The sequence below is a fragment of the Lissotriton helveticus genome, chromosome 3_2, assembly GCF_964261635.1.
Source record: "Lissotriton helveticus chromosome 3_2, aLisHel1.1, whole genome shotgun sequence".
Classification (NCBI taxonomy): Eukaryota; Metazoa; Chordata; class Amphibia; order Caudata; family Salamandridae; genus Lissotriton; species Lissotriton helveticus.
In genome coordinates, this window is record NC_136062.1 from 1,526,627 (window position 1) to 1,548,815 (window position 22,189).

General features: G+C 44.5%; 1 protein-coding gene across 1 annotated transcript in view; it reads left to right on the forward strand.

Annotated features, from left to right (window-relative positions):
* SAXO2 (stabilizer of axonemal microtubules 2) overlaps positions 1 to 11,485 on the forward strand; it is a 175,739-nt gene extending 164,254 nt beyond the window's left edge. Inside the window, exon 4 of the mRNA XM_078684727.1 lies at positions 7,538 to 11,485. Within this exon, the coding sequence (XP_078540853.1) occupies positions 7,538 to 8,532 (995 nt within the window). The 3' untranslated portion in view covers positions 8,533 to 11,485. The remainder of the gene's footprint in view (positions 1 to 7,537) is intronic.
* Positions 11,486 to 22,189: the final 10,704 nt, after the last annotated feature.

A 22,189-nucleotide genomic window follows, 5' to 3' on the forward strand; every position in this document is an offset into this window, starting at 1 on the left:
AACACCTTGGCTGCTACAGGGTTTTCCCCTCCTGCGCTGAGCTTTGATGTTTCCCATTATACATGACGAGTTGACCTTGTCATGAGCACAGCTTCAGTGTGCCTCATGACAAGTTCACCTTGTCATTAGCATGGAAAAGGTTAAGAGTATATTTAATCCATAACGTGCTGTACATTATAGAAGACATACCATATTTAATATACATGTCCCTATTAGTCTTCCCCTCCGGGGGGGCGGTTGTGCTTCATCGAGTCTCAAATTGGTACCACTACAAAAGCAACACATCCTACGAAGTGTGCTAGAAACAGGCATGCCAAAAATAGTGCTGAATATGCAGCATTATAACCAAAGTAGCACTTAAGGTACTGTAGTACGTTGTGCCATTCAAATCAATTAAAAAACAGAGAAAATTCTCCTCATTACCTGCCTATATAAATTGCAATTCATATATCAATCCCATACAAATCCAAAGTTGGCCAACACAAATTCCAAAATTCCAAAGCCACAGTAAGCGTTACTAACCTACCTTACCAATCCCAGGCATCAAAAACCAACAGCAAGTGCCGCATAATGACTCTTACCAATCACTTGGTGTCCAGATTCCAAATGCCAAGTTCTCAAATTGACCAAATGGTCACTGCACGGCGAATCAACAGAAGAGATCTCAGCAAAAAGAAAAGCAACAGAACCCTGCCGATTTTGTGTATAGAGGTCCGATTAATGGATCCTACAATTTAAGAGGCGGTGACAATACCTGGTATCAGAGCCAAAAAGACATAGAACAGTTGTTCATTTTTTATTATTTTTCTTTTTATTTATTACACATTTTTATCAAAAATTTCTCAAGGTCTCAAAATCCTTCATTAATAATAAATAACATAACAATGGTTAAAAAGTCCCACACACACCGTACACATCACAGCTCAGTTTCATTCCATTACATATACTCTCATTCAATCGACACATTCTATCACACAATCATACTCCACAAACACAATGGTACGTCAATGCCTGTAAATGCAATCCAGATGTACAATATTGCATTCACAAGATGTAAAAGGTGGGAAAGGACAAGGGTAAACAAGGTCATTCAACATAGATGAGGTCCTATCACCAACAGGCATCACGCCGACGCGCGTTTCGATGTAAGGCCGGAATGGGGCCGCACCTTGGTCAGGGCGATGAAGTACCATGGGGGGGACAACACAAAACTGAAAATACAAGAAATATACATATGGATACATATATATGTAGGATAACAATAGAGATAAGAATTCTTTCATTAAACATGATATCATCGATCAACATGTGTTTTTAGGCTCTGATTGCCAAAGTCACTCTAAGGAACAGATTTCATCATAACTGCGTAGTTAATTGCTAGGAACAGGGAAACCCCAACATTCATCCACATCATCTTACTATGCATTGCATCATTCATCCATCCATTCACTTTTCTAGGTTTTCCAGATTTTAATAGTGAGCGGAGATCTCAAAGGAGATCTAAGGGGCGTCATTGATCACTAGGGAAACAGATAACACAACCCTAGTTTAAAGGAAAATGAGAATAGCATTTTTCCTTTTTACTGGTTTCGTATTGTAGGGTGAAAGGGAAAAAAAACAATTCATGGGTATACAAAAACTGATGTCATATGTCACTCACCCAACATAAAACTGGTTATCAGTTCAAATCATGGAAAGAACGGCCACACTCCACCTTTCATTTCTCATCTATGGAAGTATGGAAGGCTGAATTTCAAAGGGTTGAGTCTGTGAGAAGGAGGAAAAACATTTACTGTCAAGTTCATATTTTTACAGGCTCTAGGTTAAAAAGTATGCAAGGTTACCCGATGTTCCGTGCATAAACAGGGTTCTATATATTGCGTCCCTCAAAAATATAGCGCACACAAGATACAAAGAAGAAATATATAGCGAGCGCCTAGTGCGGTGAGAGGTCAATGCAGAGATCTCAGTCGAGGACCAGTACCACATGGAGGGTCAGATCAGAAAGAGAGGAAAAACGCCGTGGTTGCCAAGACGCGGGTCTCCTCGGGCAGTGATCGTCCAAAGCAAGATTCCAATCCTCCGTTTCGACCACTCCTACGGGCATCCGAGTCGCCAATGAGCCCCACGTGTCGGGCACCAATTTATTGTGGTGAGCCTCAGCAAGGCCTACAAGTGCAAGGGGTTTGCCCTTCTCTGCACAAGTCCTCAGACCAATAGGATAGAAGTTGGCACAGAAACTGGAATAGAAAATACAAAGTTTATTAACCTCATGAGGTGGAACTACATTCACACAACACCCTTTGGCAATGTATGAAGTAGCACACTGAACGGAAGGAGCTTGGTCCTTTTATACCCACACAGGGCCTCAAAAGAAGGCGGTACAAGTACAAGAAGTAGGTTTTAGGCCCATTTAAGGTCATACAGAAAATGCACAGTCAACAAGTGGGAGGAGCAACAATTTCTAATTCTGGTGAACACATCCTGACATTTACAGACTAACAGCAGCTGCATGGACAGCTGCAAGCTCAACTGAGCATGTGCAAAGAGGAAGAGGCTAAATATAACCTGTCTCTAGGCAGATTTCAAGAGCAGACAACAGCAAGGTAGGACAGAGCACATGGCATACACGTAGTAGCAAATGGCAAACAAAATGGCTGCCAGAAATACAAAATGGATTCCACAAAATGGACAAGATAGCCTCTAAATACAGGGTGGCTTCTGCTAATGCTAACCCAATCGCTGCCAAATTACAACACAGGTGAGTGAAACATCACAGACCACAGCCACAGGCTTCATGTGACACCCAGGAACTGTGGAATCATGCAAGATACCATTATTTTTGGACACTCAGGTGGCCATAATGTCACACGTGCAAAATGGGTAGAAGTGGGACGGCATCTTGGTAGTCACTCACTTTGTCTTCAACTCTTGAGAGTATTAGTGGGGCTTCTCTTTCACCGGTCTCTCTGCCCCAGGGCTGAACTTGAGTCTGCTATTTACCAGTCGTTGGCAGTAGAATCAGTCTGTGACCTTATTGCTCTGCTGCTGCCTTCCGCTCGCATCGCAGTGCTCGCTTGCACATTACCTTCCTGTGCTCCGTTCATCAATGGTCCCACAGGCATTGGTCCATTTCCAGGTGCAACTCTGGCTGCAATGACTGCCCCATCAGCCAGCATGTGGAATATGTCCAGTAAATCCTCTTCTCTTTCATTCACAATTTCATTTTTTTCTTCCTGTTCAGTGATCTGTGAAAATAGGTAGGAGGTGGTGGAGCAGTTGGAGCACAAGTTCTTACCCCATCTTTGAGGTGATTTGTTACCAGGGGCAGTTTCTCCATTAGGGGTCAGGGGCTGTACCCCTCTGAATTCCCACACATTTACATAAAAAATATGAAATACATTGATTTGTTTGGAAATACGATCGTATCTAAATTAATTAATGTTTTTAAGTCTAGGCTGTCTGTTTCAGGCTGCCTGTCCCGTCTCACTCTGAAGCAAGAGACGGAAACTTGGCAGTAAATCAGCTTTCTTAATGATGATGCACGATGCAGAGCTTTCTGTTTTAAAACCCTTCATTGCCATTGGGGTCGCTAGTTGTATAAACTCTGTAGGCCAGTGGTGCAATAAGCGGCACAGTTTTGGGCATTTTAGACTTCGCCCCTGGGTTATTTCAGACATCCGTCATTCAAAGGTGTAGATCCCACCCTTTCGTCATACGTGAGAGTGGATACGAGCACGTCTGATCCGATTCCTTGTTCTCAGTAGTAATAAGTTCCATTAACACTGGTAAGTGTTTGCAAGCTAAGGTTGTCTTATGTGTATTGTGCAGAGACCTCTCATCAGGCCAACCTCCCCCACTGTGACACCCCATGTCCTAGCTGCACATTTCTCGCTCCTTTAGAAGTGGAACTGCGGCATTTGCTCCTCCGCGAAATTGATCCAAATAAGTAGCTGGGTTCGCTCTTGTTCCTTTGTGAAGTAGATCCAAATATCAGAGTCAAGCCGAAAGTGAGAGATATGTCTTACTGTGGAATATGGGCTTACAGTGGTCAGTTCTCTGAGGTATGACATTAAAACTGGCCCTGTCTTCATGCCCCTAAGTTAACCCTGATGCTAAAAACATGGATTGACTTGCAAACAATGAATGTTAAAAATGTCAAGGCAATGCATTTCAGCGATTTAGTTCCTCTCTTTTTTCTCATGCTTTACTTAATCTTGCATTCCCCAAGAGTTAGCTATTTTATAATGTTGTTGTTTATCAGTATTTTTTTCTGTGGCTACTTTGAGGCTTGAGCCATGTCAGGTGTTTATGAGGGGCTTTGATTGAGTGTGCATGCGCTAAGGCTGAAGCCAAACAAAGTGCCTGTCAGTGGGTTGGCCTCTCTACAGAGAACACAGAACCATGCTTGTGTATTCAATTTGCAACTGAAGTTCTGTGGATGTGTGTGTGAAGGGGGTGCACAGATGTCAAAATATTTGCAAGGCAAAAGTAAGAGAAATTAAGGTGCTTACATTTGAGGGAGTGTAGTGCATGTTGGGGGCAGTGAAGTGACAGAGATGTGAGGAAGTGCATTTGGGTAAGAGTGAAAAGGGAATGCTGAAGAGAAAAAAGAGGGGGTTAAAGATGTGAAGAAGAACAAGATACGCAGAGAAGAAGAGGATACATACCTAATATAAAGCACACATAAATGAAGGATAAACTCCTTCTGCAGGCCTCAATGCTATTTAATTCACATTCACAGACTCACTATTTCAGTATTTAAACTTTTCCAGTGTTACTTATTGATAAGAAATCATTGTTGTTCCTCATTTATCTTAAACAGCTAACACCCAATGACAAAGCCAATCACACTGACAGGCTTTAGGTGTATGTCAGTTATTGTGTCATTTACCTGGATAAAATTACATCTCAGAGAGAAACCAAAATACCGGTCAGATGGCACACTATGGGAATCACAGACATTTATTTGACATGTTCCTTTATAGAGAGTACCCGTTTTTTTCATCTCACTTAAAGACACATCTGCACGTATTTCTATATGACTGGTTACAGCCAGCATCTGTGGGTGCTTCTCAAAGTATGGTTAGAGCATATTTTTCCAAAGTTAATGCTGCATGCAGTGCAAGTCAAGGGCAAGCATACATTTTAAATGGCTAAAGTTGTCATGCTGTACAATTTACACATTACAGTAACTGTAGACAAATTATTGCATGAAGATATGGGGCAGTTTTTAATGTGTTTAACATTTCAAAACTATACGTTCCCACTGCTTAATAGGCTTTGCTTAATCACTACATCCATTTGCTTTAAAATGCACCATTTGCCAATCTTTTTTCATTTCTTTCTTGGGAGAGGGACTCACCCTGGACCCCAGATTTGTCCATTAAACTTGTTCACATCTCTACATAAGAGTCATGCCCAATGTTTACCCCTCACCACTTTCAAATGTTACCAGCTGCCATTGTTTGGTACTCTAACTTTCCCTGCATGTCTTTCATGCTTTGAATATGGGATTCATGCTTACACCTGTGTGCCTGCTCATACCACATGAGACGAGTGGCCACTGCTTGGCACTTATTTTATTTTTGATGCCTTTTAATCTTTTCTGTAGTTTAGATAACCCTTCTTTGTTGAAGGTACCACATTCTGGGAAAGGACTTCTTTCCATTTTTATTAGTGAGCTCCATTCACTCCTTTAATAAACTTCAGGTGTGCTTACCATATTCTTTCCGTGGGGGCTCTCTAAATTTGATTGTTCTACCCCATTGTTATTCCCTATAATCTTTCATATGGAAAGAAAGGAAAGGGGTCTGCAATCCTTGTGCCCGCAGCTCATCGCAAGGAGAGCGAGTTCCACATTCCGTCCTTCATTTGTGTGTCTTTTGCATTCACACCCTAAGTGCACCGGGTATGCCCAGACGTGGGTCACGGACTCACTTTGCCACTGGATTCAAGCTAGCCTGGCTGACGAGGAGTCAAACCTCGAAACCGGTCCCAGGATGCTTGTTTCTAGGCCAGAGAAAACCTAGCTCGGCAGTTTGAGCTGGACTGTTCCCATGAGGAACAGGGTCAAGACGAATTTGCATATGGCGGGGTCTGAACTGGGGTGGCAAATTGTGCTAAAGAACGATGATGGACTTAAGGCAGAACTGTGACTGGGGGTGAGTGTCTGAAAAGTTTTAGCGCCCCGTCCATCATCTCCTGTGTTTGCTTGGTTTAAATAGTTGACATCTCTAGGCTACTGCCCTAGAGTATCTCAATGCAGGGATCATGTCTACAGAGAGCCTACATATGGAGCTTCTGGACTTGGCTCATCAAACATGAGGATAGTGTAGGGGGCCAGGGAATACTGGTGCTGTGAGAGCATCTTTTTCACCATGATGATGCAGATACAGGCAGGGAACAACAGCTTTAAATTCTAAATTATTTCCCGCGAACAACCGTCATAATCTATAATGATTTTGAACACTGTGTTATTCTGTAAGAGGTAAAATACTCAAATGTAGCATTTCAGTAAAACATGTCTATGTATATGCAGTTGAAAGGATGTATGTAAATTATAGTATATGCATGTAGGGAGCAGTCTTACATCTATAATTGTTCCACCACTTCACAATACTGTAGCTGGGCTGATGAACTCAGGCCATGTTACAATGGCCTTTTAATATCAATTTAAGAGGAACCAGCAGTTTCCACCAAAATCGGTGTTATTGGAGGCATGGAGTAATCTTCTAAGTCAAACCTGGAAGACTTTGACAGGACAAAAAGGCCAGTATTATGGAGTAATATGTGAAAATTGGTGCTGTATCATACATTTTGACATGTTATTCGCCCATGCTGTAATCGTATATGTAACTTAAACTGCAATCATCAATATCTGCATGCAGTATTACTGCACCAAAATTATTGCAGTACCTAGAATGGTGTCTAAGAAGGTGTTTGGGTTTCCACCCAAATCGGTGTTATGTGAAGCATGCAGTAATCCTCTATGTTAAACCAGGAAGAATTCGAGAGGTCAAAAAGGCTAGTGTTATGGTATAATATGTGGAAATTGGTACTGTAACCTAAATTTTGACATGGAATTCCCCCCATGCTGTAATAGTATTAGGTAACTCTGCAGACGACAATCATCAATATCTCCGTGCAGTGTTGTGGCTCCACAATTATTGCATAAGATAGAATGGGGTTTAAGTATTCATTGGATAGCTATGGTACTTGGAGTTCCTACTTTGATTTCTATTCAGATAAAATAATTATAAGTGCATTCTCAGAAATAAAGAAAGCAATACCCAAAAGCAGCATTTGTAGCGACAATGCCCTTTATGTTTTGAATTTTAATTAAAGAGTAATTTCGATCAATATCGTGCTTGGAAATTGCAATTCCTCACCGACAATGCAGTGTATATTTTAAAGGGTCAAATTAGAATGCACTAAGATTAATACAACAGACAGACAAGTACACATATGCATGACCTTTGCTACATTGCAATGCTTTCTGTTATTAATTTTCTTGTTTAACATTCTTTTGTTAAAGATGACTTCAGACCATGGGATATTCAAAAAAGGCAACTCAACAAACCAGACCATGCCTATCAGCCACCTACAGTCAAGTTTGGAAACAGCACTACCTTTCAAGATGATTTCATTCCCAAGGGTATAGAGCTGAGAGAAAGTTATAAACCTTCCGGGGTGGCTAAGCTTTCTCAAATCCCATTTGATGGTGTTACCAACCATCGCATGTCATATGTTCCATACCAACTGGAACCAAGATTTGCAAGACAAAAGGAAGAATACAAGCCCAGTAGCCAACCCTTTGAAGATCTAACAACTCATCGCCTTAATTTTAAAGGTCTACTTGGTGAGATTGCAAAAAGCTGTAGACCAGAATACAATAAAGTTGGAAGCAATGCTGCCTTTAATGGCAGCACTGAGTTCCGTGATCGGTTTCAACCTTGGTCCGTATCTTTACCTCAAGTACGTAAGTATGCAGAATATGTCCCACCAACAACTCACATGGAATTAGACACCACATCTCATCTTGACTACATTAAGCATCATATGTCTCCAGTTGCAGCCATCAGGCCAGTGTCTCAAGGAAGAAGAGCCCAAGTGCCCTTCCAAGGAAATACCACCATGAAGGAAGACTTCAGGGCCTGGGACACTGGTCGTCAGAAAATTATCAAGAGAGATCAGCAAATCCGAAAACCTTCTGGGAAATTTGATGACTTGACCACATTCAAATCACACTACATACCTCACGAGATGAATCCAACCCACAGCTTCAAACCTTTGAATGCCCCACTTCACAGCTTAGTTCCTTTTGAGGGTGGTACCATGTACCGCTCAGACTACACACCCAAGAAAAATGAAATCTGCCCTGCTAATTATCCAGCTCCCCCTGGTTATGTGTTTGAAAGTGTTGATGAGCGTGGCCACAAATATTTCCGCAAGGTAGCTACTCCTGAGATAAGTAAATTGTCTTTACCTAATGGTAATCATGTCCCAAAAGAAGTTGTTGTTATGTCATAACACAAGGTAATAACTCATTACAAAAACAGGCAAACAACCGTATTTTGTCTTATCCACCATGGATATAAATGATGCTTAGACATATTAATTCAAATCCCTAATATTTTAAGAGTGATGAATCTTTTTTATGATATTTGTGCAGGATTATATATAAATTGTATTAGGGTAATGAAAGCTCTTAATTACATAAAATGAATATCTCATCTGCAAGATGCTGGGCTTCTATGGAATTTTAATATCCAATGTTGAACAAAGCACAAACTTTTCAAAGAGATACCTCACCATCTGGTTTATAATTTAGATGGGGTCACTAGGTCAAAGGGCTGTTTAAATGACCCTTTTCACTTTGCACTACTCATTTTAAAGCTTCACTATGCAATGACCTTTCTTGGTGTTTTCAGAAAAACATGGAAAATACCATAAAGGTGAAATTCTTACTTATCTTCAATCTCACTTTGGTCTCATTGATCTCTATGGAGAAGTCTTTTTTTGATTTGAGAAGGCTCTATCACAAATGTGGCTCCTCCTATGGCCTTTTTGGAGTGCATTTCATTTATTCAATAAAAAAAGTTGTGAAAAAATCAAGTTATAATGCTTTAAATGTGCAAGGTTTTGCGGGGAGTAGAAATGAACTGCAAACGTTTCAGCATTTTTATGCAATAAAAATACCTTTGATCAACTAATTTAGTGATGCAAGGATAATAATCATGCAACCTAAAGCACAAAGGTTTTAATTATACCATGTTCACAGGTTTTTTAAGCCTAGTGACTTCTCTTAATGGAAAATAAATGTATCACAGCAACTGCATTTCAGTAATCATAGGCTATCCCATCATTTATATCTACAATCAATTGAAGACTTCAGCGAAGTACATTAGCTGAAGAGCTAACCTGTCTTAAAGTAATCCAGACTGTGCTGTAAGATATTACATTGAAAGGAAGTTAGGTATGCTAAACCAAATGCCAGGACAAATAACCAACCTTCCAAACAGGTCAAACCATAAAGGGGAAACCAAAAGAGTTTGAAACTTAGTTGGATATTCTGCCATAGCTGGGAATAAAATGTCTAACAAATACCCAATAGTCTCTTGCAACTGGTATATGTAGAGCATCCATGTGCCATCCCAGATATTCCTCCAACTAACCGACGGGTGATGGAGAGCAATGGCTTCAATTGAATTTCTATCTCTACAAAATTGTTTATAGTCCGCCGTAAAGTATTTCAGTCAGAGTAGAAAGTGTGTAAGAGCCCAATAGGCAGAGCACCCAAGAAAGCACTTAATCACTAAAACATTCATCAAATAAAAGTGCAGAAATAGCCCCTCTCGGTTCCTGGAGCCATCCCCAATTTGGCTTTTGGCATTAATAGTAAAGTGACAGTGACAGCCGGAGTGAATTTTACCGGATCAGCTCTAAATGACAGATGAAGAGGTGCCCATTCAGGAGCAGCAAGATTTAACGCACCTAACATCTGGAACCAGTGGGCAGCAATAATATATTGAGTTTCAACTTCAGTCCCAAGTCTGCACGAAGCGCAGATATGTCCAAATGAGCCCACTACAGCTTTAATGTTATAATATGCATGAAAGGCATTTTCATAAATATGGGCAATCACAAAGATCCACATTAATACAAATGTGTTTCTAATCAAGTACTTGCACTTTATTTTGACGAATAAATAATACTCATAGGTATCTGAGATTTAAACTTGTTTAGCTTAGTGTATAGCATCTAGAGGATCAGAAACTAACTTCTTATACTGACATGGCAAATTTTATACAGAAAAATTAAACCTGTCACGACAGTCGGTACTAAGCCGGGTATGCTAAACATTTTGAACTGTTTCAAAATGTGTTTGCATGATGCCGGTTTCTTGCAATGGTTGTTGACTTTTCCATATTTGAATATTTAGAATAGTACTTGCCAGCTTGTGCTAGAGATCAATAATGTAAGAGATGATTGAAGAGCAATGTACAGAGAAGATTTGGCAATTAACGTTGTCTAAATATATACATGCCTCCTTTCATCATTGTACTATAAAACATGTAGCATATTAGGTATAGTTCATAAGAAAGGCTCATTTGGCCTTGCCCAAATCCAAACTTGTGCTGTGCAAGTCACACCAAATGCCAACAGTGAGAATTAATTGAATAATAATCAAATGGAGGTTATTACCTGGTATTCGTCACTCAATTATAGGTGTTTCATTTGGTCTTAATCTTCCAGTGTATTAGTACACAGATACTTTCTGAAACTAAGATCATTATTTTGTTATGCTAACAGTTTGTGAACAATGGGAACCAGATTGTGAAATAGTCATCTACTGCCCTAGTCCACTTTCATTTGGTTTTCTATTGTACACCACTTATCACTGATCTCACGACACTGATTATATTCAGTACTCCAATGCACTTTAAATACATTTATTTTAGATGTAGATATTCTGTTAGTGTTCAATATAATTAATTCAATTATCTCCTACCCTCTCCTCATATGTATAACCTTTCTTCAAGTAATATAATAATTCTTTAATTTCATGTTGCAATAAGAATTGACTAACATCCCTCCTGTTAATCGTGATTTATCTATTCCCTTCAACATTTAGATGAAATATTATTTGCACCTGTATATTACCTTTTCACAAGCAATATCGATTTAAAACATCTTGAATGTGCCTTTCGTTTTTCAACTAAATGCACGTCAGTAATGAGACCTAATGTATTATCGAAAACAATGTCAAACAGGCTTTGTTTGAGGTGTATAAGAGACTCAGTATTTTTACTTTGTAACAAGAAATATTTTTGTAACATTGCTGTTAATTGTAACCACTATTTTCGAGAATCAAGCCTATGCTTTAATTTTGTGTTCATATTTTACTTTATCAATAGTAGCGAATGTTCAATATTGAATTGATGTAAAACAGCACTATAAAAATAAAATATGCTTATCAGTTGTATGCGCAGTTCTAACAGCTAAACCCTAGATTTTATTCAGGATCTGAGATTAAATACTTTTTGTAATTTGTAAATTTTTAAGGAGCCATACTGGCGGATGGCACTGCTACTAATTTGCAGGCGAAAAGACTCAAAAGAATATTCAATGAAAAAATGCTGCGTAAGTAGTTTTAGCAATGTGTATTGAAAGGTTTCACTCTGCCAGCTATCCATGGCCAACTCTGTGAAAAATGTGATTTCTGTAGATCGCATACACCGACTTACTTGTGGAATATCTGCAGATCCTGGAATGGAAATACCAGTTTTACTTGCATAAAGCTGACTGTGTTTGAGGCATAGGGGCATAATTACAAGGAAATGATGGAGAACGGGGCTGAGGCACATTTTGCGGTGCCACGCTCCACCATTTCCAAAACTCAGGAATGCAACATGTTTACAACAATACGGCGCACCCCTGTGTTTTCTGTAGCGCTTGCACTAAAAATAGCTGCCTAGCGCCAACATAGTGCGAGGGTGCCTGCGTTGCAGAGAATGATTGTTCATGTGAAGGAAGGTGTCCTTGCCTTCACATAAATAATGGTGATTTGCTACTTCTATGTTTGTTGCAGAATGCAGCACATATGGAAGTAACAAATCACCATTATGTAATGATTGTTTATGGGCACGAAGGGACACCTTTCTGTACATAAACAATCATTAATGGCATTTTGCTCTGTGTGTGCTGCAGAATTGCATTGTGTTAGTTTTTGGTGCTGCCTCAGATGTATACCTCCTTGTAAATCTAGGGCAGCGTCAAAAAGCAAAAGATGTTGCGGTGGACTGCCCACAGCAACACCCTTAGGACGCCCCTTTCACGCAGATACCTGTGTGAAAGGTTACCATATTTACAAAGTGGCATTAAGCCACAAAAAGGTGCTTAATGCCACTTTGTAAATAATGAGCAGGGCATTGCGCCACCGGAATGTCAATTAAAGTGACGTTCCGGTGGCGTAATCCAATTGTGAATATGCCCCACAGTGTTTTAATAGGACAAGCATTAGCATAGCCAATAGGTCTCGCCTTTGGGAACTTATAAGCATTTAGCCAAGCACCACATTATCCTGGGTGATCCTAGGAACTGCCTTCTTCTGCAGCCTCCCATCCTTTTTGCTGCCGGCCAGCGCTGGGACGCCCTTTTGCTGGGGCAGCTATGCGCTATATAAAACCTTGTAACATAACATGACATAACATATATTGCTCTTTAAAATGGAAGCTTTGACATTAATAGGCACATTATAGCACTACACTGAGAAGTACTTATATAAAGTGTTGCTTTTGTACTACTCGTAGTCTGAACTCACATATCTGGAAGTGTTTTCATAAATGATAATGAAGAAAAAAAGTGTTTCTGTGAAATAAATAATTTGCTTGATAAAACAAGTTAAACGAGTAAGCCACAATGCATCCAGGTTTTCTGGTTTCACCCTGGCAGGTGCACATTGAGTTCTAAAGTGAGCAATGAAAATGGGACCTTTTGACCTCATTTTGAGTAAAAAAAATAACCATACGCCTGAGCCTGGTGCGGCTGCACCTGCTGCACTCTGATGTGTGTAGGAAACCGGCCGTGGTGATGGGGGGCTGACCGTCGCATGCACGTCTAGCGCTGGCTGATGTACAAGCAGGGGTACAGGAGTAATAGCTGTGGTGAAATGCTGGTGGTTCTGGTATAAGTTGTGGCGCAGGAGCGATGGCTGTGGAATAGGAAAATACAAACAGTGGTGCAGTACCAGAACATTGACTATGGTGAATGTCGCATCCCTGAATGTGGTGTAAAAGTGCTGTTGATGAAGCACAGGCGCTGGCTGTGGTGCAGGAGTACTGTGCCACTGGAATGCTGTATCAGCTGTAGAAGCGCCGGCTGCAGCGCCTGAGCACTGGCCGGGGTAAATGACTGGGATGCACCTTTGGGTATCAGCGCTTGGGCTGTTTGCCATGAACTCCGCAGTGAGGTACTCGAGTTCAGATGTTTGTGGCTGCAGGCACTGAGAAAACAAAGACATATTTGGGACTCACCTTCTGATTTCTCAATACTGGCAGTTAGTGGACCCCCATCCTACCACCCCTACCTCTCCTGGAGCTCTTAGGGGGTCACTGGTGGGCAGGGCAGAGGTTCAGTCTGTTGTTCAGGTTCTTGTGGGATATAGATGCTCTTGTCTTGAGGAGCAGCCCAATGAAGAGCTTCCCTTGAGCGCCTGCTTCACCATGACAACCGCCTGAGTCCGCACTGAGACTGGTGATAGAGCATAAACACAGAAAAGAAACATCTGTGACAAACACGATAGACATAATAAATAGACTAAAGTGCTTCGCAAACAGTAAGAGCAACGAGAACAAGCAAAAATAAGGAAATAACCAAACTCAGTCACTCCCAGCCAAATACAATGGAAGAGTATTTGGGATAACGCTTATGCCCAGAAATATTTGGAGAGAGGATGTGGTGTAAATATTATTATTTATTTTTTGACTTTTCTGTAGCGCTGGCACGACCCAAAGGTAACAGAGCGCTTTACATGTTTAGAGGTTAAGTTTGCACAAGCAGATGGTGAGAGGTAAAAAGGCATCTGTAGTTGCTGAATTTGAAACTGGGGAACGGGGTTCAAGTCTCTGCATGCTCTCCCCATGCCACCCCCCCCCTTCCAAAAAAGGCAGAGACATGCCGATATAAATAATGTGAATACAATATGGTTTTTAAAGGGCAGGTAGGACTGGGATTGAATCAGTCATTTGTTAGACATTTTACTTTTTTTTTAAGTTGCCTCATTTGGATGAAAATAATGTCAATTGTTTGGGAAAGAAGATGTAATATAGTCTCAATAAAAATCATTGGAAATAAAAAAAAGATGTAATATAGCATCCAGAGTTGGCGACTTTGGACCTGGGGAATCCGGGGTCAAATCTCAGTGTGCACATTGTGGCTGTGTAACAATCTAAAAGTTGCTGATGGTAAAGAGAGAGTGTGTGTGTGCGAAATCTCTGACCCTGTCTTTCACGACGTCAATCTAATGAGCACCAGCTATAGCTCTTTTATTGCTTTTTCTGTGCTGATGTTGAAGGGGGTCAGTGCAGCCAACCTTAATGAAAACCTCCCCGTATACCAATATAACCCCTTTGCAATGGAAAACCCTCTACTAACATCATCAAGGTCTTCCAGAAATTGACCACAAACACTGGGTTTACAGGTAAGCACTTATCTAACCGCCTACATGCAGCAAGGTTTACTGTATTGCGGTAAAAATCGAACTAAGGAAAACCTTTTTTTAATTTCTTTATTGAGTTTTCAATACAAAAGCATAACAGTGCACTTACATTTGCTAGTTCTATCAGGTGTCCACATATCAATAGTTCACACACAAACACAGTTCCAGTAGTTCTAGCATATACCCCAAAAAGGTTGGCTAGTTAATGTAGCTCATCTCTTGATCTTAATCTGTTCAAGATATATAACAACGTAGCCTATAGGGAAGTGCCAAACTGGGCCTGTCAGTAAAGTAGACAAAAAGATGCATGATTGCTGTGTTAATGTAGGAGCTTGCCCATCAACTTGTGTGTAGGGGTACAAAGTGTGGTTATGTCTATCAAGCAGCATTGCAGTCAGGATCCTCCCTCAAGTATGTCTGAAGTGAGCCCCAGGCATCACACGGTCGTGAAGTTGAGGGCATTAGCTCGGCATAAGTGTTTAATTGATCGTTACAGTATAAGAAATCATCCAGCCACTCCTTGAATTTGGTAGCCCCTCCTGGTCCCCACCTGCATGCCACCCTCCGCTATGCTAATAGTAACCCCAGTGACATAAACTTCCTGTAGGAGGCTTCAATTCTCTCTTTATATCCCAGGAACGCCACTATTGGGGTGAGGTGAATGTGAGTGTCCACCATACACATCAGGGTGGCTGACACTTCCAACCAGCAAACAGTCTTCTGTCACCGCACAGTCCCTTGCAAGATGCAGGAAATCTGCCCTGTCCCTCCCGCACCAGGCACAAAAATCATCAGGTCGAAGCTTGTATCTGTAGAGTCTCGCTGGTGTGTAATAGATGAGGTGTATACATTTGAAATGTATGATACGAAAGTGACTGCTAGCTGTTATCATGCCTGTCTGTTTACAAAAATAGAGCCATTGCCTATCTGTGAGTGGTGTGTCCAGCTCTGAATCCCAGCCGGCTCGAGAGCCGCTTTGAACCTCGGTCCACATGTGAGGGTCCCGTAGCCTGCAGTAGTACATGTAGAAGGGGATTTTTAAGATTTTGTGCCGTGTTTGCATCACAAAAGTGACGCAAACCAGCGCAAAATCTTTTTTTCCTAATTAACTTTCCAGTGCTAAACTTGTTTAGTGCTGGAAATAACGTAAAAGTAATACAAAGCAACGCATCGCATTACTTTGCCCCATACGGGTGTATCAAGGGTGGTGCATGGGCGTTTCCATGCAACCACCCATGGTTTCTCACGCTAAACCAAATTTACTAAAAAGAGTAGATTGGGTTTAGCGTGAGAAAACAGCACCCTTTTTAACTAGGTACAAGGAAGGAGAAATGCTTTCATTTTTTCTTCCTTTTCTGACTTTGCATGCGTGCTGCACTATGCGAAAAGCTTTGCATTGTGGCTAGCATAGTATTTTGTACAGGAAGGGTACCCTGTCTGTACAAAACCTATGCTACGGCGCTAAGGTGTGTGAATGGCGCACAGCAGCTGAGATCGGCGCTGTCACAAGGAAAAGAGGAAGAGAGAGCCATAACTTTGAAAATATGGCACTCTCCTGCTTCCTCTCTGTCGCACAATGCAGAGCAGACTCGCGAGGGACTGTGCTTAATTGCAACCCTTTTTTGTAAATCTTCACAGTAGTGTGTTATGTGTAGGGGGTTCTTGGGGAAAGGTGGGGGGGGGCAGCCTTAACATTGCATCTAAGTCTAAGATATAAATATATCTCCGGCTGCATAGGCATCTCTTCATTCTGTAAGGTCTTGCGGTCTTTGAAAACCCTTTCATTATAAAGATCCCCCCAGGTAGCTGCCCCCCTTTTGTGTAACATGTTACAACCGGATGCCTCATGTGCGATGGGAGTCCAAGGACGGTAAAGGAGGGGAACTAGCAGAGAGTACAGTAAAGGTTTGTACAGCTTCCTAGCTAATTGCAGCCACGTGAGTGAAGTGCACACCACAGTGGAGAAAGAACTACGGGGCATATTATCAAGCCTGTACGATAAAATTATCGCCGCTTTATCGGCCGAAAACGGCCGATAAAGCGGCGATAATGGGCTTGATAATATGCTCTATGGAATTCCAATCGAAGCCCATGTTAGATGTCTTCACATGTGAAGACATCTAACATGGGCTTCGATTGGAATTCCATAGAGCATATTATCAAGCCCATTATCGCCGCTTTATCGTCCGTTTTCGGCCGATAAAGCGGGGATAATTTTATCGCACAGGCTTGATAATATGCCCCTACCTTCGCTGGGGGTCTTTGCTCCCAAGAAAGAGTTAGCGGGGAGAGAAGCCTTATATCCCTGTTCAATAGTTAAGTGGGGCATGAAGGGCGGTGGCCGAAACCAATAGGTCGAAAAATGGGCCTGGTGCACATATAATATAGCTCCATATCCAGAGCCTCAAAGCCACCTCAGGAGAAAGGTTGGGTAAGTGTATTCCAGCGCACTCTGGGTGTTTACGACACAAGGTCAATGTGGTCAGTTGTGTCAGTAAAGTAGGCAAGGAGGATATCTGCTGTGTCTTTTTGCAGAAAGCCATCAGAGTTTTCCACCTCCAAAACATACTTTGAGAACTTGGGAGTATGCTCTGCCTCGGCCAAAGGTCTCCCAGGCCTTTCGCCCTCGCCATGCTGACAAGCACAATGGTATTTAGAGTGGAAGAGGCACTCCCGCTCCGCTGCCGATTGATATTCAGTGACCAAATCCCTAAACTTGGCTTTTAAATGCCCATTGAGGGCACTGGTGATCTGGTCCTCGAATACCTTGATATCTGTCTGCCTCCTGTCGCCGGAGCATCCTCAAATGTCTCACAGGATGCCCCCCCCCCTTTGCAATGCAAATACTGCGCATTGTCACTTTGAAGGCCTCGCAGACTAAAATCCGTTTCGAGACTGAGTCCACGTTCCTGGAAAACAAATCGCATATCTTCTGTCTTAACTCCTCTCTAAAATGTGCATCTAATAGGGCCATGGGGGGAAGTCTTCACGACTGGTAGGGGCAGATAGAGACCGGTGGTCGCAGCTGTAACAGAACTGGGGAATGGTCAGAGTATGTGCATGCAAGATGCTCTGCTCTAGTTAGCCAAGTACCGAGACTTGTGAAAGGAGCCAGAAGTATATGCGCGACCGGCTAGAGTGCACACTGGAGTGAAAGGTGGCCTCGTTTTGTGCATGGTGTAGTGTTCTCCAGACGTTTATGAGATTGTGTTATTTAATGATGTCTCCTACCTTGGTGTAATAACCTGGTGCATTGTAGGAAAAGTTAATACATGGGTCAAGTACTTTAGTAAAGTCTCCGCCCGTAATAGGTATGTGGAGCCACTATCTAGAATGAGTACCCATATTTTGTCAAAGAATGGGGCATCGTCTATGTTAGTGCCATATCAATTAACCATAGTGACGGAGTGTGAGGCAAGGCGTCCTCACATAATGCAGTATGGTCCCTGTGGGTCTTCGAGGGAGCCAGCTGGGAAGTACATGGTGTTTTTTTTAATTCAAAATAGTTGTCCCTTTGGCGTAGGTGGAGTATGAGGCAAAACACCTATGGGCAGCCCATTTCATCGCAAAGCTAGCCTACGCCGCTGGGTCTTAATGTGTTTCCTGTAAAACCGCAATCTGAATGTTGTGCCTATCAAGATGCCCAAGGATGTGTCTGCGTTTACCGGGGTCGCGCAATCCGCGCACATTTCAGGTCAATAGATTGCAAGTGGGGCCCTCAGGGGTTCTGGACGTAACCATGGGTCAGATCTAGTGGTGCCTGTATTAGTGTATGAGCAATCGCCATTGGGAACTCAAAGCAGCGCAAAGAAAATCCGCCTAGAAGTGGACAGCAATGAGGTGCACAAAACGAACAAGTACAACCAACCCAAAACCTGCCCCAACCCACACCAGCGGCCCAATCCCGCTGGCGAATCAAATCCCACTTAATGCATAACAGTAGAAATAGAGGGGTTGTGGCCTGTCCTTTTGCAATGGTCGTGGAAAAGCACTAAGAGAAGTGTGCATATCATCCAGTAGATCAGGCCTGGCAAAGAAAGATGATATAGAGAAAATGAGAGAAGTAATTTGGGGGAAAAGGCACGAGGAAAGCCAATAGGGGAGGATGGAGGAAGTAGAACAAGAAGAGAAAGAAAAGAGAGTACAAAAATAAAGCCATGAATCGTGCCATCAAACAGGGTTTCCCTACTGGGGGTTATCACCAGGGAGCATGGCAGGTCCCCTTGAGCTAATTTGGGTGTCCTGGACAAAGAGAGATCTCGCTAAGACTCAGGGCATATTACCAAGCAGGGCGATAGGCAATTATCGCCACTTTAGCGGCCGTTTTTGGTCGCTAAGCGGCGATAATTCTATCGCTCTATTAGCAAGCTGTCGCTAACAGTAGTTAGCGACAGCTTTAGGCGAGCGGTTTGGGTCCCGCTTTGCATGTCAGCGATATTGTTGGACCCGGCCTCGTGGCATGGTCCTTCCCTTCCCGCATGGCGGGCCCTGGACGACATCGGCCCTCCATCGACCCGCTGTCGCCCCCCCGGACACCACCCTCAACGAACTCTCGATGAGAGCAGCAACCCCCGGCTCTCTCCCCTGGAACCCGGCGAACCCGGCTCGCCCCAACTCGGCAGGTCCGGTCACCACCCCGGGCCACCATTTCAGTCCCGACTCCATCTTGGGCCCATCACGTCCCGAGCACGTGGCCTCGGCCCGACCCCGTGCGCGGCCCCAGCGAAGCCCCGACATCAAGGCACCAAGATCTGCCCAGGTGGTAGAGCGGCCACGTGACGGATCAAGGAGGAGGGGAGTTTCGATGGCCCCCCAGCCGTCCCCGGACGCCTGGTATCGATCGCCCTCCGGCCTCCCTGGGCGCTGGCTCCACCCCCCTGCTGGGTGTCTGGACACCTTCATCCCAGCCCCTCTGCCCCCTAGGCGCGAGGGTCCGGACATCAAAGGACTCCAGTCCTATATCTGGGCCAGCCCTGGATTAGGACGCCAGTTGTATCTTGGAGTCGAAGCCCTGCTGACCTCGTCGCGGCTGATCCTGATAAGAACTCTTGTGTCTGGGACCTAGAACCTCTGAGCCCTGCTGACGCTGTCGCGGCTCGACCAAGCTGAACCACCTTCGGAGCCCTGCTGACGCTGTCGCGGCCCGACCTCGCTGAACCATCCTCGGAGCCCTGCTGACACTGTCGCGGCTCGACCAAGTTGAACCATCTTCGGAGCCCTGCTGACGCTGTTGCGGCCCAACATCGCTGAACCACCTTCGGAGCCCTGCTGACGCTGTCGCGGCTCGACCAAGCTGAACCACCTTCGGAGCCCTGCTGACGCTGTCGCGGCCCGACATCGCGGAACCATCCTCAGAGCCCTGCTGACGACGTCGCGGCTCCTTGCACCCCCCCCAGTTTGAGGATTGAGAGCTGTGCGCAGGGTACCCTAGTACCAGTTGGTACCAAGAATGTCCCGCTACCCCCTTCCCCCTGATACTGAGACTTTTGAGGATCCCCCGATCCCCCTGTACATATTGCTGCGAGAACTTGCCTGTATTCTTTATATAAAGACTCTTAAATCTACTCTCGTGTGGTGTCCCTCTGTAGTGGTGTGATTGCTCGGCTGTTACGATAGTAGGAGAGGAGCCTCGCCAAGGAGGCCTCTCGACAGCGCTCGGCCTGTTCCATAAAGAGAGGTGGGTCTCGGGGTGGTCAGTCAGACATCGTCTGTCTCCCCTGGGATCGCCTTTCTAACATTGGTGGCAGGCGACGGGATCCGAGCCGACGCATATCGTACAGCGAGTAACTCGCCCACTATTAACAGAGACCCACAGCAACCATGAGTGATAAGGAAGCCGGAACGACCGCAGAGTTCCAGAAGGAACTATTGGAGGAGTACACACATAAAGAACTCAAACAATTTTGCAAAAACGTAGGTATCGCTACCACCGGACTAAGTACCAAAGAAGATTTTAAAGAAGCGCTGCAAACATGGGTGGAGGCCAGAGAGACACCACCCCCAACCGAAGGTAACACAGTCCCAGACGTGCACCAGGAGACCTTAGCAGCCCCCGCAGAAGAAAGAACCACCAACAGAGACACAGGCCTCTCCCACGAAGATGCCCGAGAACGAGAGAGAAGCCGGCTCCACGAGTTGGAGCTTGCCCGACTCCGGCTGGACGGAGAACTCCAGCTAGCAGAAAAGAAAATGGCCCTTGAGCAACTACGGCTGCAAGGAGACCTGGAGGAGAGACGGAGGCAGAGAGAATTAGAAGAGAAGAAAATCACGCTTGAGCACGAGCGTGGCCTCAAAGAACTGGAGATCAAGGCCAAGATCGAAGAAGCTGGCGCCGCTGTGATCCGAAACCCCCCTCCTCCTGCCGACACGAAGGTCCACATTCCCAAGGATGTCGTCAAAGAGTACTATAAAAATGACGACATCCAGCAGTGGTTTAAGGCCTACGAAGTCGCCATGACCGCGCACCGCATACCCCGAAAAGATTGGGGTGCCAGCTTATGGGGGAAATTCGTCAGCGAAGGAAGAGACACCCTGCTGGAACTGGCCGACGACGTGATGTCCTCCTATGATCACATGAAGGACGCCCTGCTCACCCGGTATGGACTCACCCCTGAGATGTACCGGCAGAGATTCAGAGACTGTAAAAAGATCCCCGGTACTACATGGGTGGAGTACGTGAACTTTTATAGCAGAGCGCTAGAAGGGTGGATCAAGGGCAGCAAAGTGACCACCTACGAGCAGCTGTTCGACCTCATCGTATGGGAGCACCTCTCCAACAACTGCTTTGTCGAGCTCAGACAGCGTCTACTCGACAGCAAACTGACCGAGCCACGGAAACTCGCCATCGAGGCCGTTTGATGGGTGAGCACCCGGGTCCCCTGGACCCTGATAGGAGAATCCGGACGGAACACACAGGGGCACCCCCGCCAGCGAGGGGGCGGAGGAGGCCAGAACCAGAGCCGAGACTTCCCGCCTGCGCCGCCCGGGGGTCGCCCCAGAACAACACTTCGCCATCCCTGACCAGAAGAGGGCCCCGCCCAGCACGGCCGGGGCCCCGCCCGAACGCTACCTGCTACAAGTGCCAGCAGCCAGGTCACTTTGCCAGTGACCCCCACTCCCCCATGAACCAGCGTCCCGGCCCCACCGGGCCTCCGACCCGCCAGATCGCTGCGGCAGCCCTGGGAGAAGGAGGGGAGGAAGAAGAAGAGGTCTACAACGAGGACCAGACCAAGTGGGAGCCAGCCGCCATGGCCCTAGTCTGTCTGGGCGAGAGAGACATGATCCCCCGGGCTCCACTCCCGAGCAACACCCAAAAATACCGTCAGTGGGTCAACATTAATGGGCGCCGGGCCGAAGCACTCCGTGACACTGGAGCCAGTGTGACAGCCGTCCGCTGCCACTTGGTGACTCCCGAACAGATCCTACCAAATGTGCTGTGCCCCGTGCTGGCCGCCGACAATTCCGAGA